Below are 14277 nucleotides of genomic sequence, written 5' to 3' on the forward strand. Positions count from 1 at the left end.
CCTGGTATCCTCCTTCACAGCTGCTTTCCAAGCGGCTGGTCCAAAGCCCATTCAAATCAGTCCTGCTGGCTGCAGTCAGCTTTGGACCATGGCCTAGATCTCCTTTGCTGCTCTTGGCTTTACGCCTCTTCCATGCCCTCACTTGGAACAGTCCTCTGCCTGCCTGAAGGCTCTCTTTCATCGAATTTCCCTTAGTCCCATTTCATTCAGGATGCCTCTCTACCCTGGGTAAATGATGGCTTCAGAGAGCATATTGGGATGTGGCAGGACTGTCTAAGAGATGGCAGATGGGGAGATTACTGCAAAGGGGGGTATCTCCTGGAGCATCAGGAGGGAAATAAAGGTGGCCAACAGCCAGGATGTGTTGGGCGTCAAAAAGAAACATAAGCAAGGCAAGGGATTTCCTCAGCAGGACAGGGCAGGAAGCTGACATTGAGGGGAGCAACAAACTGGTACATGCCTGAAGTAAATGGATGTATTACCCATTTCAAACAGCACAGTACTGCTTCTCAGGGTATCTAGTGGGGAGACTCTTACAGCCTCTCCAGGCAATTTCTTCCAGCTCTTCTCACTGTTCCTCACTTTTCTCACTGTAAGGAAGGGTCCCAAGGCATCTGCTCCATCCACATTTTCTCTTGTCATTGCAGCCCTTCCACAATGGGCACAGGACAGCTCTCTCCTCTCCTCTTTGCAGCTATGTCCTTGTTTCTAAAACTTACTGTATTTTCTTTCAGTCTGCTCTTATGGCCAAATTTAAATATAAGCTCCTCAGAGAAATGCCTTTGTTTTTTTTCCACAGCACTCTGCAATACAGGGTAAGCCCTATGGTTCTTTTTAAAGCTGAATATAGAAAGAAGTGTCAGAAGCGCAGCATCATGGTTATATACACAAATGCTTGGAAAACAGGATTTGCAAGAATTGAGATTGAGCAGCATTCAGTTTCTTCTCATACACATGGGCTTGAGACCCACTCCTGAGTGCGGCACTTGCAACTTTTCCCTCCCTCAGGATCCCCAGGCAGAGGCTGCATCAGCAGAGGAAACTCAAGGCTGCACAGTGAACATCCCCCTCCCCGGCTCCCACTTTCCACAAGGAGCTCTGAAGGTACCTGAGGCTTTCTCTCGTTTCTTATGGGTTCATCCCTAAGCAGAAGTCTGTCTGGGCCAGAAGCATGACTAACGTGCAGCAGAGGAGTTAGGAGGGGTTAGAGGAACAGAAGTGCCCTCCAAGCACTTCACAAGCTGTCGGGTAAAATCGGCTCCCACAGGTTTTCCTCCCTTTCCCCACTCTTCCAGCAGCTGTGCTGCATCCATGGTCCCATGGGTCAGCCTCCTCTGCCTCCCTGCCTGCCTCTTCCTGGCCCCCAGATCCTGCAGAAGCACCCAGCTCCTGCTTTGTGTCAAAGCTAGTGCAGATACAAGTGCAGGGTGAGGTGTTTCCGAAAACGAAGACGCGGTACTTTTTGCAGGACGCTGAGTATTTTGTTGGATCAGTGAGCTGAGCTGTCTCATCCAGCTGCTTCATGTTTGCTACAGAAACAGCAGGCAGAGAGGGACCACTGGCACTTTGGATTAATGTGACATGCCACTGCACCCTCAGACTGGGATGTGACAGCTTTCTGGCTTCTTCCTGTCCACTGGTGCTCCCCAGCTCTGCCCTTGCCTGACAGTTACTCCATCCAATCACTGCAAATTGTGCCTCTTCTCTTCCTCTCTGCCAGTCTCCTGGCTCCCAGCCCCAGCCCCTTTCCTGTGCCATGGAGGCAAGTGCTGTCTCTCCAGTTGCTGTCTCCCTGGCTGGCTTTTAGCTCCTGCTGTATCCTCCTCCGTCCCCCACTCCAGGCTCCATAACCAGGCACAGAGCCAGGCTGGCGTCGCACAAGCATGCAGAAGACACATCACATCTCCCTCGGTCTGACTTCCCCAACTTGATGCTGGCATGGCCTGTGGGTGCCAGCTTGCCTTTTCCTTGGTCCTGACCTTTGAACCTTTTGTGTTCAAAAAACAGGTAGATGTGGCACTTCGGGATATGGTTTAGTCTAGTCTACCCTTGATTGGTTTAGGTGGGCTTGGTAGTCTAGGTTAATGGTTGGACTGGATGATCTTAAAGGTCTTTTCCAACCTAGACGATTCTATGATTCTATGATTCTATGACCTTAACCTGCAAAAGCTCTCTCCCTCCTGAGCCTCCCTCTCCCTGCTCTCCCCAGTGTTTGCAGGTTTACAACCAGTGAAGAATGAAGCCCTGATAGATCTAGTGACCACATCTGGAGAAGAAGCGTGGACACTAAGATTTTCCAACAAGTTATCGCTGGTCCCAGCCCTCTGTCATCTAATCACTGGGACTCCTCTGGGAGGGCAGGATTTTTCAGATCTTTCCATGAGCAGCGCTGGCGTGTGGCTTACCTCACTTCTCAGGTTCAAGTTGAGAGGATGGGATAAAAGCAAGCATAGGAGCAAATGGGACTTTGCTGGAGTAGGACATAAATCTCCCACCCCAAATGGATTTTTATCTCCCACATCTCTGCAGCTTTCCTGACAATTTCCAGTGCCTGCATCTAAACCAATTGGGATGATTTTTCCCAGGAACTGTGAGGCAGCTCTATGACCTGTTTTGCCAAAAATAGCTTTATTTAGCGCCCTAGGCAAGCTGGACTGTGTGTACCTGATCTGTAATGATCAGGGACAGTTGGAACAAACCTGGCATCTAACAGTGAATAAACACTAGTGCAGAGAAACTGTAAGAAATGGAAATCTCTGCTGGAATCCCAACACTTTCTCTTAGTGTATGGACCAGGAGGAATATGGAGATGGGTGAGCAAACTCCATCACATCACAAGGGGGAATTAAGCTTCCGCAGGAAAGGTGCAAGCTGCAATTAACAGCTAAGCAAAACACACAAAGCACCTGGTTTCTGTATCATGACTTGTTCCTTAGAAGCAGAACAGCATTCCCAGCTAATGAGCTCATTGGCATCATAATCCTGTAGCTGTTGAGTTCTTGGCACTACATCAGTTACCTTTTTCTTCACCCTTCTCCATTAATGCCTCCCTCTGGCTTCTCCCCATAACAAACCAAACCGCTTCAGCCTCCACTTGCCTCTCCTCTGACCCCTCCTGCCTTCAGTGCCAGCTCATCCTTCTGCCTGTCCACTCATTGACGGTGTTGCCTTCCATCACTGCTTGGAGTATTGTTCTTCTACTTGCCTCGCAGGCCCACACTCTCCAGCTTCCGCTTTTTGAGCTCTGCGGAAACTGCTCTTGCTGATGTCTCTAATAAGCCAGAAGCTGCTTAGAAAATTAATTTTCATCTCAAAATCTTGTTCTTTGGCATGTTGGAAGGCCATTTTAAAGAGAAGGGAAATATACTGTCTTCTTGCTCACAGGGCAAGAAACCATAGGCTATAACTGCAACAGATAAGACTGCTTGGATGTTAGAAAAATGCACTCATGGTAGGAGTAATGATGCACTGGAACAAAAGAAGATCGGGAAAACTGGAGCTTTGGAGGCCTTAGTGAAGAGGACAGAGCAACATGTCTGGAGTGATCCTGCTTTGGGCAGAAGGATAGAGTAGAAACCTCCGTGGTTTCAGTTTCGGTTCTCTTTTTGCTCCTTTGGGAATTGTCCTAAGAAATCCCCTTGATTCCCATGTAGGGGTCATGCGGCTCTATGCATTATGGTCTTTTGTTCTGCCTTCACCTCCACCTAATCTCACGCACAGCTCAAAATGCTGTCTTGCACACCTGCCATCAGATGTACCTCCTTCTGTTTGAAGTGAAACTGTCTCACTAAGGTCTGTGGAATGAATATAACCAAACCATTGACGATGTGGCAGCAGAGGGTGAGGCTGTGAGCTGGTTTCCAATCACAACTGCAGAACCAGCTGTGACTTTAATAACTAGTTTTACCGTGTTCATTCCAGGGTAAAGGATTTGATGCCTTCAAAGTAGAGGGTGTTCCCCTTTGTCCCTCTTTTGGGAAATTTTCATTCTTGGGATAAAAATTCAGCTTACAGAGTGGACTAAAAAAAACCAGGACTTGCTATTCTGCCAGCTTATCTTGAGGAATGTCACCTCACCCTTAGCCAAATACTGACTCACCAACAAGGGGTTAGCAGCAGAAAAGGAGAGAGGGCATACCAGATGACAGATCAGCTCTTGCTGCTGGAAGTTTGGCAGGGAGTAAGACACATGTATTTTGAATCAGGGCTTGAGCAGTTGTGCTGAAGTGTAGCTAAAAGCCAGGATGCAAGGGGTTGCTTCGCTACCACTTGCTACAGAGAGGTACAGCCTCCTTTCCAGGAGTGGTTGCTTTCAAAACATGACTCTGGAGCCCTCTGATGCCGCACCCAGCTAAGGCTCCCAGCAGGTAACTGTTTGCTTTTCTCTGGAGAATGGTTTGGGCCCAGGGAAGTGGCATTCAAACACAGGTCCAGGACCTGGTATCCCTCACCTAGCTCCACTTTGGTCCTGAGACAGCTTGGTCTCCCAGCACAGGCTGTGGGTGCCCTCTGCTCTCTCCAAAGGGAGCTCCCTTTCCTGGTTCTGGCTTCTTCTTACACCAGTGAAGTCGTTAATCCCTGCCTGCCCCTGCTCAGTGCTTTGAGGTCTGCAGGGAATGTCCAAAACGTGCAGCTAAATATATAATGGTACACTGCCTCTGCTCAAGCAAAATACCAGCATGCTACCAGTCGGTCATGGAGACAACTCTTTTCCACTATCCACTGTCAATAATAGCCCTGCAATGGAGACACAAACCATCATACCCTCTGCTTTCCATGCCTGCTAAATGTGTTTTACTCTTGAATGTTAAGCACACTGTGTCATGGCTTCTTTGAGCAGATGCTTTTCTCCCCCTGGGTCTGGGTCAAGGGACAGAGAGGACATGAAGCTGCCACTGACACCAGCTCATTGTACCCAGACCAGCTCTGTCATGAAACTAAGCCCAGCAACCCCCCCTTTGCCACTGCATTCAAAGTGGGGTGCTTCACACCTGCTTGAGATGTTTCTGTTCTTGGCCTGTTGGTCCAGCTCACCCTCATCCCTCAAGTTTCTTCCCTCCCAATGTATTTTTGGGTAGTCTGTGAAGAATATGCCTGTTTGCCAAGGGACCTGCCTCTTGTGCCCAGTGGATCCTGGTGGATGGAGCCAGGCATCAGAGCTCCTGTGAACATGGGGCCCCACCTAAAGGAACCTTGGTCAGAGGCAGCACAACTGCAGCCTCTCCTCCTTCCAGTGGTGCTGCTGCTGGAAGCAAATGGCTCCTGGAACAAGCCCTGATATGAAGCAGCGAGTGCATGAGGCCTAGTAGTAGGGGGACCACGTGTTTGAGTTTCCTACTCCATGAAGCAGACTGGCCAGGTCTGACTCATCACCGAGGCGCGCTGGGGAGAGAGGGACTCAGCTCATGTCCTCTGCATTTTATTTGTCCCTGCGTATGTTGTGATCCCAGAAGCACTGGGGAACGAAGGAGCTACATATCAGGACAGCAAATGGTGGGAGGAGAGGAGATGGAGAAAGGCGGAGACTAGGAGAAGCCTTGCCTCCATGCACTTTCCCCTTTGCTCCACCATTCTTCGTGCTCACAGCTAAAGTGCTGCTGGGGCACATCAGTGCTGGCAAGGTGCACGGAAAGATATTGTAAATGGTGCTGGAAGCCAGTGGGACAGGAGCAATAAGGATAAATGATAAATGAAAGTAAGTAGTGGGCAAATGGTACCTTCCAACCCAAAGCATTCTATGATTCTAAATGAAAGTAGGTAGTGTTCACTACTAACATGGACACCACAGTGTTTCCATATTTCATTGTCCTCCCTGGATGCTAAACCAGACATGTTCATGACTGCTATAAAAACATCCTTGAAGATCTGGTCATTCTTATCCCTGTCCAGGGTAGAAAAAAGCAGGGAGGGAGCTGCCTTTCTGAGCCACTGTTTATTGGAAGCCATGTGTGTATGGGTTGCCTACGCTTATGTGAAAACCCCTCATAAGAATCACCCTACAAGCCATCAGGAGTGAAGGAAGCCCAATGACATTTCTTTCTACTCCCAAAGTAAGCCTTGAAACACAATGCTTAACTCCAAGCCAACTCTGCACCATGCGGAGGCCAGATTGTAAGGTGCATTGCCCAGCCCAACAGACCCTGCTTTCGTGGTCGTTGCAGGGCTCGCATCCCATCCCTGGTTGCACTTCAAAGCGCTGAAGCCTTCCTAAGCAATTTTTCTTCTCTCAGTCTGCAATGTCTCTCCTCAGCTGTGGTCATGGCAGCAGCAGCAACCGCAGCGTGGGAGGTAGCAGGCTTCAGTCTCAGACTGGAAAGACTTTCGCACCTTAGGTTAAATCACTGCTTTCAGAATTGATTTATGGGCATAATTATTTGTACATGGAGAAATTTTTCAGGCAAATGTATGGGTTTGTAATGGAGGAGACAAGCATAGTCTCCCAACCCTACCTTTCATATGGCCATCCCTGCGGGGTCCTGGGACATGGTCCTGTATGTGGGAGGTAAAGCAGGGGTTAGCACAGGGTGCATGTGAGCTCCTGTTTTCCTTCCCCAGCCTCAGCCAAAGCATGGTGGTAGCATGGCCCCAACAGCAGCTGCTGGATGCAGCTTCTCAGACAGCAACAAACCAACAACCATTTTGTGGCAGGATCTGGCCTGTGTGTGACAGCAGCCCCCAGCTCCTGGCCAGGCTTTGCCTAGCTGTGTGCCATTCACATTAGATACTCAGCCCTGCTTGGAGAAAGAAGAGGGCATTAAATATTCCCTGCCTTGTGGTCCTTCATGTAATAATGGCCAATATCTTGGTAGCACAAAAGTGGGGAAGAAAGCTTTTGCTGCGGTATTGGGAGATGTATCTGAGCAATGCAGGAGCAGTAAAGGTGTTGCTTGTGCAAAGCTGCATCAAGACATGCAGCCTCACTGTCTTCCCCTGGAGTCCAGGTAGAACTGATGTCTCCATACTTCCTGGTGCTCCATAGTTCCACCATGCCCAAGTGCAGGCGGGGAGGGGAAAATCTTGCTCAGCTTTTCTTTAAAATAATTGACACTGAATACATATGATTCTTGGGGACATAGCTCTCCCACACATGCCTAAAGGACTTGAGTATTGTCTGAGAAGGAAATAAAAAGACATCTCACACTTTTCATCTCTTGCCTAATTTTGAAAGTCAGGATTTTTAGAATGTCTTGTGGAAACCCTATCCTAGGGTTAAAGGTGATTAAACATAAATTATGAACTATTTCATAATATAAATTTTGAACTATTTCATAAGGGGGGGGGTGTCCAAGGAAAAATGGATATGTCTGGACAACTGGTTTTGGTAAGATGACATGGCACAAGAACTCTAGCAGCTTTATATCTCTCCACATCAGCTTTGCCTTTCCCCAGCACGGTGCAGGGCTGGCTGCTCTGCTAGGTGAAGGTTACCATGAACCTTTACCTCTACAAGGTCACAGAGCTGTCTTGATTCAGTTAATACTAATTTTTCCATTGATGCAGTTGTAAAAAGGATGAAAATATACATAAAAAGTGCTAAACCCATAAACGATGTAAATTCTTTGAAGAAGAAGACTTTATTCATTAAAACTAAACACCATGCAGGTCTGATTCTACTTCCACTTGTAAAAATACCTTGGCACTGTGGTCAAACAATTCATATCAATTCTGCAACTTGTCTGTTTTTACAGCAGTTGACGGAGAAAGTCAAACCCGAATGCATTATACTAGAGAAAGGACAGGCAAAATTTCAGGCATTGTATATGCCGTTTACCCAGGGCAATGCGCTGGACGAATTTTAGCAGAAAATCATGGTATTTTGTGTGATAGACCTCCTTACAGCAGGTAGATCTATTTTTATAGCAGCTCCTGAATTGCAATTTCAGTGCCAGGCATTGTAGAAGATACATGGAAATTGTTCCACTCTGTGTTACCAGTGACAGGTTGACGCTTATAAATAGTGGTGAGAAATGCAGAGGTTTAAAAATGGTTTTATGGCCCCCGAAAGTTTGAGAAATGTTACTTTAATTAATACGGTCCTTTGCTTCTTAAGCAGAACAGCTTTATTTGAATTTTTGCTCATATAATCATTAGTAAAGTTCTCACTCATTGACTGCGTTTTGATGAATAAGGATATACAGGCTCGGATAATAAATTTCTCAGGCAACTTGCAGGAAAAATGACCAGAAATGTCCCTGTTTGCACACACATCTTAACGCCCCCAAAGGAAAGAAAAGCAATAGACGAATTACACCTTCAGCTCAAGTCTCCACCTTATTGTTAAAAGTCTCCTGGAAGGCGGAAAAAAACCAAAGAGCTGTGGCTAAGCCGCTTCCTCTCCTCCCCGCTTTCAGCCGAGGGACCGGGAACATCTTCTGGCCAGGCCCTCCTCCTCCTCCTCCTCCTCCTCCTCCTCCTCCTCCTCCCGTGGCACCCCCGGACCCGCAGCCGCGGGAGGGACAGCGGCGGTCCCCGGGGGATGCCCGAGGGGTTGCTGCTGCCGGGGGCAGCCCTGGAGCCTCCCCGCCGAGGAGAGGGGGCAGATCCGCCTGGCCCACAGCGAACCCGGCCAGCTCCTGCTTCACTTCCAGCCGCTATTTTCTGCTTCTAGTTTGGGTGGGATTTTTTTTTTTTTTTTTCCACACCGAGTTGAATTTCCGATCTCCTCCAGCCGCTATTTTCTGCTTCTAGTTTGGGTGGGATTTTTTTTTTTTTTTTTTTCCACACCGAGTTGAATTTCCGATCTCCTCCAGCCACTATTTTCTGCTTCTAGTTTGGGTGGGATTTTTTTTTTTTTTTTCCACACCGATTTGAATTTCCGATCTCCTCCAGCCGCTATTTTCTGCTTCTAGTTTGGGTGGGATTTATTTTTTTTTTTTTTTCCCCACACCGATTTGAATTTCCGACGCTCTCGGAGGCGGTCATTTCCCTGATACAAAACGCCTGTTCCCGCCGTTGTCGCGACGGGGAAGATGTTTCTGGCAAGAGACGGGCAGCGGCTGAGGAGAAGGCAGACGGGGGCCGGGCCGGCCGGCGGCCCCCCCTCGCTGCCCGGCTCCCCGCAGGGAAGCCCCCGGCCAGCCTCTCGCCCCGCTCCAGACCGGAGGAGCCAGGCTCTCCTGCAAGCCGGGCCGGGCCGAAAAATAATGCCTGAAAAAAGGCACCGGCGCCCGGCAGCGCCTGGAGAAGCAACCGGCCCCAAAACTCTGCCGAGGTGTAAAGCCAAGTCTGGAGAGAAAAACCATGCGGAGAGCCACGCCGGGCCAGGAGCTTGAGCTGCAGGGAGGATTCTTCTCTCCGAGGCAGAGTCCGAGCTTGCGGGAGAGGAGGAGGAGAGGCAGGAGCTTTTCCCCAGGGAAAAATGTCCCTGGGAGCAGCCCTGCCCCCCCGGACGCGTCCCGCTCTCGGCTCACAGCCCGAGCTGCCTCTGTCCCCTGGCCGGAGATCACCCGCGGATTTTCCGCCGCGTCCCCGGGCTTGCACCCACCCACCCCTCGGGGAGGCGAGCGCGGCCCTGCGCGCCGCGGAACCCCCGCCGCGGAGCCCCGACGGCCGCGGGGCCGCTGGCCGAGCCCGGAGGGGGATCCGGCTACCTGTGACGGTCAGCGGCAGCCGGTCACTGGGGGAGGCAAATCCTGCCCGCAGGACACTCGGGCTCTTTTTTTTTTTTTTCCCCTGTTTTAACTTTTTTTCCTTTTTTTTTTTTTTTTTCTCCTCCCCCACAAAGGCAAAAGAAAACGAAACAAAACAGGTTTCAGTTTCCAAAGAAGTGAGTCATAGTCCTGGGGGATTCCTCGGTAGAGCCGATGCCTCGGGGCCTCTGGAAGGGACGGGGACGGCGGGGTGCCAGCCCCGGGAAGCTCCGGGATGCTCGGCTCCGCGTCCGCGCTTGTCCAGCGCCGGCCACGCCGGGACCCGCGCCCCGAACCGGGCAGCCGCCCCCGGTAAGGCGGCGGGCACTCGCCTCTCCTCCGGTGTCCAGACCGCTCCGTGCACCCAGGGCTACGCACACCGTCGGTGGCCGCCCGAGACCCGCCTTCCCCGGGGGAAGCTGCCCCGGAGGGCCCGCCGCGGCGCGGGGTGCCCGGGGGGAGCGGGGCCGGACTCACCGCCATCCCGGCGGCTCGCTGCGGCCTCCTCCGGCCCCACGGCCCGCAGAGAGCCTCCCTTTGCTGCAGCCGAACACTTTTCACTTAATTTTCGCAGGAGGGGAGTTTCGGAGTGGAGGCACCGAGTTTCCCCGGGGGAAGGCGGGCGAGGGGCGGCCACGGCACGGCGGCGGCGGGGGGGGGCAGCGCCGCCCCCTCGGCCAGAGCTCTCCCCGGCCCCATTCGCTTCCTCGGCCCGGGGCGTGGGGCTCCCCGCAGCTCACCGGGAGTCCTGCTGCCTTCTGGGGGCGAGGCTGGGGGCGAGCATGTCCCTGGAGGCCCCGGAGGGCAGGTTCCCGGGGGGACACGGCTGGAGGTCCTCCTTGCCCTGCAGCTCCCCGGAGGACACCACACAGTCTTGCTCGGTGTCGTTGCTGTTGCCCGCCCCTCGCTTTTTGTCCTCTTCCTTCTTCCACTTCATCCGTCGGTTCTGGAACCAGATCTTGATGTGCCTCTCGGTCAAGTTCAACATGACAGCCAGCTCCACCCGCCGCGGCCTGGAGATGTACTTGTTGAAGAGAAACTCCTTCTCCAGCTCCAGCAGCTGTGCCCGGGTGTACGCCGTCCTCGTCCGCTTGTTCTCCTCCTGCTCCACCGCGTAGGAACCCCCTGGAGAGAAGGGACAGTCAGCCCCTGCCCGCCCGGCCGCCCCCTCGGGCTGCGGGGGCCATGCGGGGTGAGGGGGTGGCATCGGGGCGGCTGGTGGCGGCTGTTAGGACTGCTGCTATTTTATTTTATAACAATTTAATTTTTTTTTAATAATAATCTGGTCGGGTTTTTCAGGGAAGCGCCATCCCTCAAGCCAGGGGTGGCTCAAGCGCCACCGTTTGCATGTCGCCGAAAGCTCCGAAGGATCCAGGGCCTGGTAATTGCTCAGATTCGCATAAAGAAAAAAAAAAAAAAAAAGGAAAAGAAAAAAAAACCCAACCCCCCAGACCCCGAAACAAAACAAAACGGGTGAAAAAAAATAAAGAAAACCAACAAAAAAATAAAAACAAAGCACTAAAAACAACAACAAAAAATTGGTTTTCTCGTGTGACGCACCAGCGACCAATCAAAGCGTAATTAAAGGAAAATTTAAAATGTCTCAGCTCTCCGGCAAAGGGCCCGGAGGAGAAGCCGTCCCGCCGCGGAGGGCCCCGGGGCCGCGGGCGGTGGGGTCCCGGGGAGGCCGGGCAGAGCGGCAGGCGGGCGAGCGGGCGGCTGCCCCCGACGGGGCCTCGGATGGGGCCTCGGTCCTTCGCTCCAGCTGCAAAAAGGTGGGGGGAAATCTCACAGAACAGGAGGTTGCGGGCCGCGGGGGTCTCCAGCGCCGGGAGCCCGGCTGGGTGCGCTTTTGGTGCTCATGTCATCTGTAGGGAATAAGGGTTTAGAGAGCCAGGTGGAAACAGCCGTTTCAAGGGAGAGCTACGCGGGATCTCCCGCCTCTCACCGATTCCCATGGTTTTATAGAAATCGTGTTTATAAATATAAACGTATGTATATACACCTCTGTGTATACGTATATATTAAAATATATATTAAAAATACATGTACATACATAAAATGTTTATAAATATAAACATGCGTCCATATGCCTATGTATACCTATATATTCAAATAGATAGTAAAAATATATGTATATGCATAAAATGTTTGTAAATATAAACCTATGTATACGGTTGTATGCTTGTGTACGGATCTGAAAAAATTGTTCTGTTACGGTGAGGTAAACCAGCGGTGCTGGGGGGCGGAACACTGTGGCTGTGTCGCAGGGCCGCGGCCGGCTGGGCCCGGGGCTCCCCGGGCCGCGCTCCCCGCCGTGCCCTGCCCGCGGGACGTGGCGAGCCCCGGGACGTGGCCAGTGGCCCCGGGCAGGTGGCCCCCGCGGGCAGCAGAGCCGGGCCCGGCAGGGCCCGGCCGCGGCCTCTCTGGGCGCCTTTCCACGGGGATAACAACGCAAAGCCCCGCGGAATCCATGGACACCTGAATCCCAAGGGTTTCCATAAAAAATAAATCTTTAGGGTATACAGTTTGCAATATGCACCGAGCGAACACACTGGGGGCTGGCTGGCAGCCTTCTGCAGGTGCCCGCCGTAGCGCCGTGCCCCTTCGCTGCCCAGGGGTGCACCGTCCACCCGCGACGGGAACGGCCCGTGCACGCGTGTGCGTGCACACACATCTCATGCAACGTGTAAAGCTGCAGCACAACCTTGTCCGGGACCTCCCGGGAAAGCTGGGAAGAGCAGGGAAGAGTTTTCGGCTTTTACGGAAGAAGTTTCGTTTTGCTTCTTTTTTTTGACATTCCTCGGGGACAAGAGACAGAAAAATAGGGGTAGTTTGAGACTTCGGCTTTGTCCTTTTTTTTTTTTCTTTCTTTCTTTCTTTTTCTTCCCCAAATTCATTCAACCCAAAGAAAGGACCTGACTTTCTCCCCCCGCCACAGGCACAATCTCTGCCGCCGAGTCCGCGGCGTGGGGCAGCGCTCCTCTCCCCTGCCCAGCGGATGCGCCTCCGTGGGCACTGCGGACCGCCGCCTCTCCTTCTCCCCGCCTCGGTTTGCCCCGTGCAATTCCCGAAGTATTTCACGGAGATTTTAATACTCCGGTCCTTTTTTCAACTGTCTATTTGCACAAAGCCATTAATATAATATTTGCCGTATAGGCGTGACAAAGGCGCAGGACACGATAACATTGTGCGGGCAGAGACAAAAATATTGTTGGGCAGCGGAACTTTCTGCCTAGATAGTGTTTCTTCCCCTCGCTGGCAGCTCTGTTTCGTTTGTGCATTGTTTCCCCTGCCCTGGGTTTTCACTTGGAAAGGTGCAACTGCGGCTAAAACCCACCGGAGAAGCAGGAGGGGGTGGGATAGAGGGGTCGGGAGGAGCCATGGGCGCCGGGGAGAGCCGGGGGGCAGCGGAGAGGGGCAAGGCGGCTGCCCCGGCGCCTCGGGGGCTGCTCCGCGGCTGCTCGGGCCGCGCAGGGACGCGGGCAGCCGGGCCGTGCGCTGCCCTCGCAGCCCTGCCAGCCGCTTCCCCGCCCGCTCCACCCCGCGGGGGTCTCCGCACCCCCCGGCCTCGCCCTGCGCGGCCCCGGCCCCCCGCGCCGAGCCCACCGCGCCCGCGGAGCGGCCGCACCGCCGAGACCCCCCGCTCGGCGGGGAGGCAGCGCCCGGGAGGCGTTTGCACGTCGCCCCAACTTGGCGACAATTAGTTAATTGGCGAAAAGTAATTCGTTAATAATTGCTCAGGGCTCGGGCAGAGCGGGGCGCGGCGAACCCGCCGGCGGCGACCGGGGGACCGGCTCCCAGCCCGGCGTTCAACCCGGCGGTGGCAGCCCCACAGCGGTGGGTCTTGGGGGGCTGGCAGGGGGGAAGCGACCCTCCCGCCGACCCCTCTGGGACCTCTCTGGTCCTCTCTGGGACCTGGGAGCTACACCCGGAGCAGGGCCGGGGCCGGGAAGATTCCCTGCCCGCCGAGAGCGAGAGAAGCGGCGGGGCAGCGGCGGGGCGGGGGCGGCGGGGCTTACCGGTCCACTGTCCCTTCCAGGCGTGCGATTTGGTGGACTTCATCCAGGCGAAAGGCACCTGCACTCGGGGCTCCTCCATCGCCCCCGTGTCCGCCCCGTCTGCGAAAGGCAGCGCGTCCTGGTGGGGTGGAGGAAGATGAGGGGGGTGGTGGTGATGGTGATGAAGGTGGGAGACCCCGGCATCCTCTGTGATGGGGGGCACCTCGTAAGGTGAAATGTCTGGCGGGCTGCCTTGCTCGAGAGCCCCTAAGGCGCCGGGGTAAGGAGTCTGCTGCTGCCTGCCCACGTACAGGCAGGCGGGGGGGCTGGGGCTGTAGTCCTGCGCCGGGGCTCTCTGAAACGCGCACGACTCCTTGTAGAGCTGCGCCGAGGCGTAATACTGCTCCTCGGTGTTCATGGCGAGCGGGGCCGGGGCGGGGTGCGGGGGGGCGTCTCGCAGCTTAGGGGCACATAGGGCTGCTCCCGCTCCCGCCGCCCGGGATGCCTCTTTGACAGCTCGCCGCCCCGCCGGGCCCCGCCGCCCTGCCCGGCTCCCGCCGCCTCCCCATAGGCGCCGCTCCCCCACGTCAGCCCTCCCGCAGCCCGCCTGGGCGGGGCGCGACCCGTCGGAGGCCACCCGGGCTGGC

The 14277-nt window shown here is 53.8% G+C and overlaps 1 protein-coding gene across 1 annotated transcript; it reads right to left on the bottom strand.

The window, feature by feature from the left end:
- Positions 1-10365: 10365 nt before the first annotated feature.
- On the bottom strand, positions 10366-14048 carry PDX1 (pancreatic and duodenal homeobox 1). Its single transcript, XM_075727544.1, has 2 exons — positions 13652-14048; positions 10366-10754 (listed from the first exon to the last, which is right to left on the bottom strand). Exons 1-2 carry the CDS (start codon positions 14046-14048, stop codon positions 10366-10368), a joined length of 786 nt encoding a protein of 261 aa, XP_075583659.1.
- Between the last annotated feature and the right edge of the window lie 229 nt (positions 14049-14277).

This window comes from Pelecanus crispus, chromosome 1 (genome assembly GCF_030463565.1).
Source record: "Pelecanus crispus isolate bPelCri1 chromosome 1, bPelCri1.pri, whole genome shotgun sequence".
Classification (NCBI taxonomy): Eukaryota; Metazoa; Chordata; class Aves; order Pelecaniformes; family Pelecanidae; genus Pelecanus; species Pelecanus crispus.

Bases quoted from the DNA above. Each gene is read 5' to 3' on its own strand.
- PDX1 (XM_075727544.1), bottom strand. From the start codon at position 14,048: ATGAACACCGAGGAGCAGTATTACGCCTCGGCGCAGCTCTACAAGGAG. The intron at 10,755-13,651 runs GTAAGCCCCGCC...CCTTCTCTCCAG, and splicing joins CTGGAAGGGACAGTGGACCG to GGGGTTCCTACGCGGTGGAG.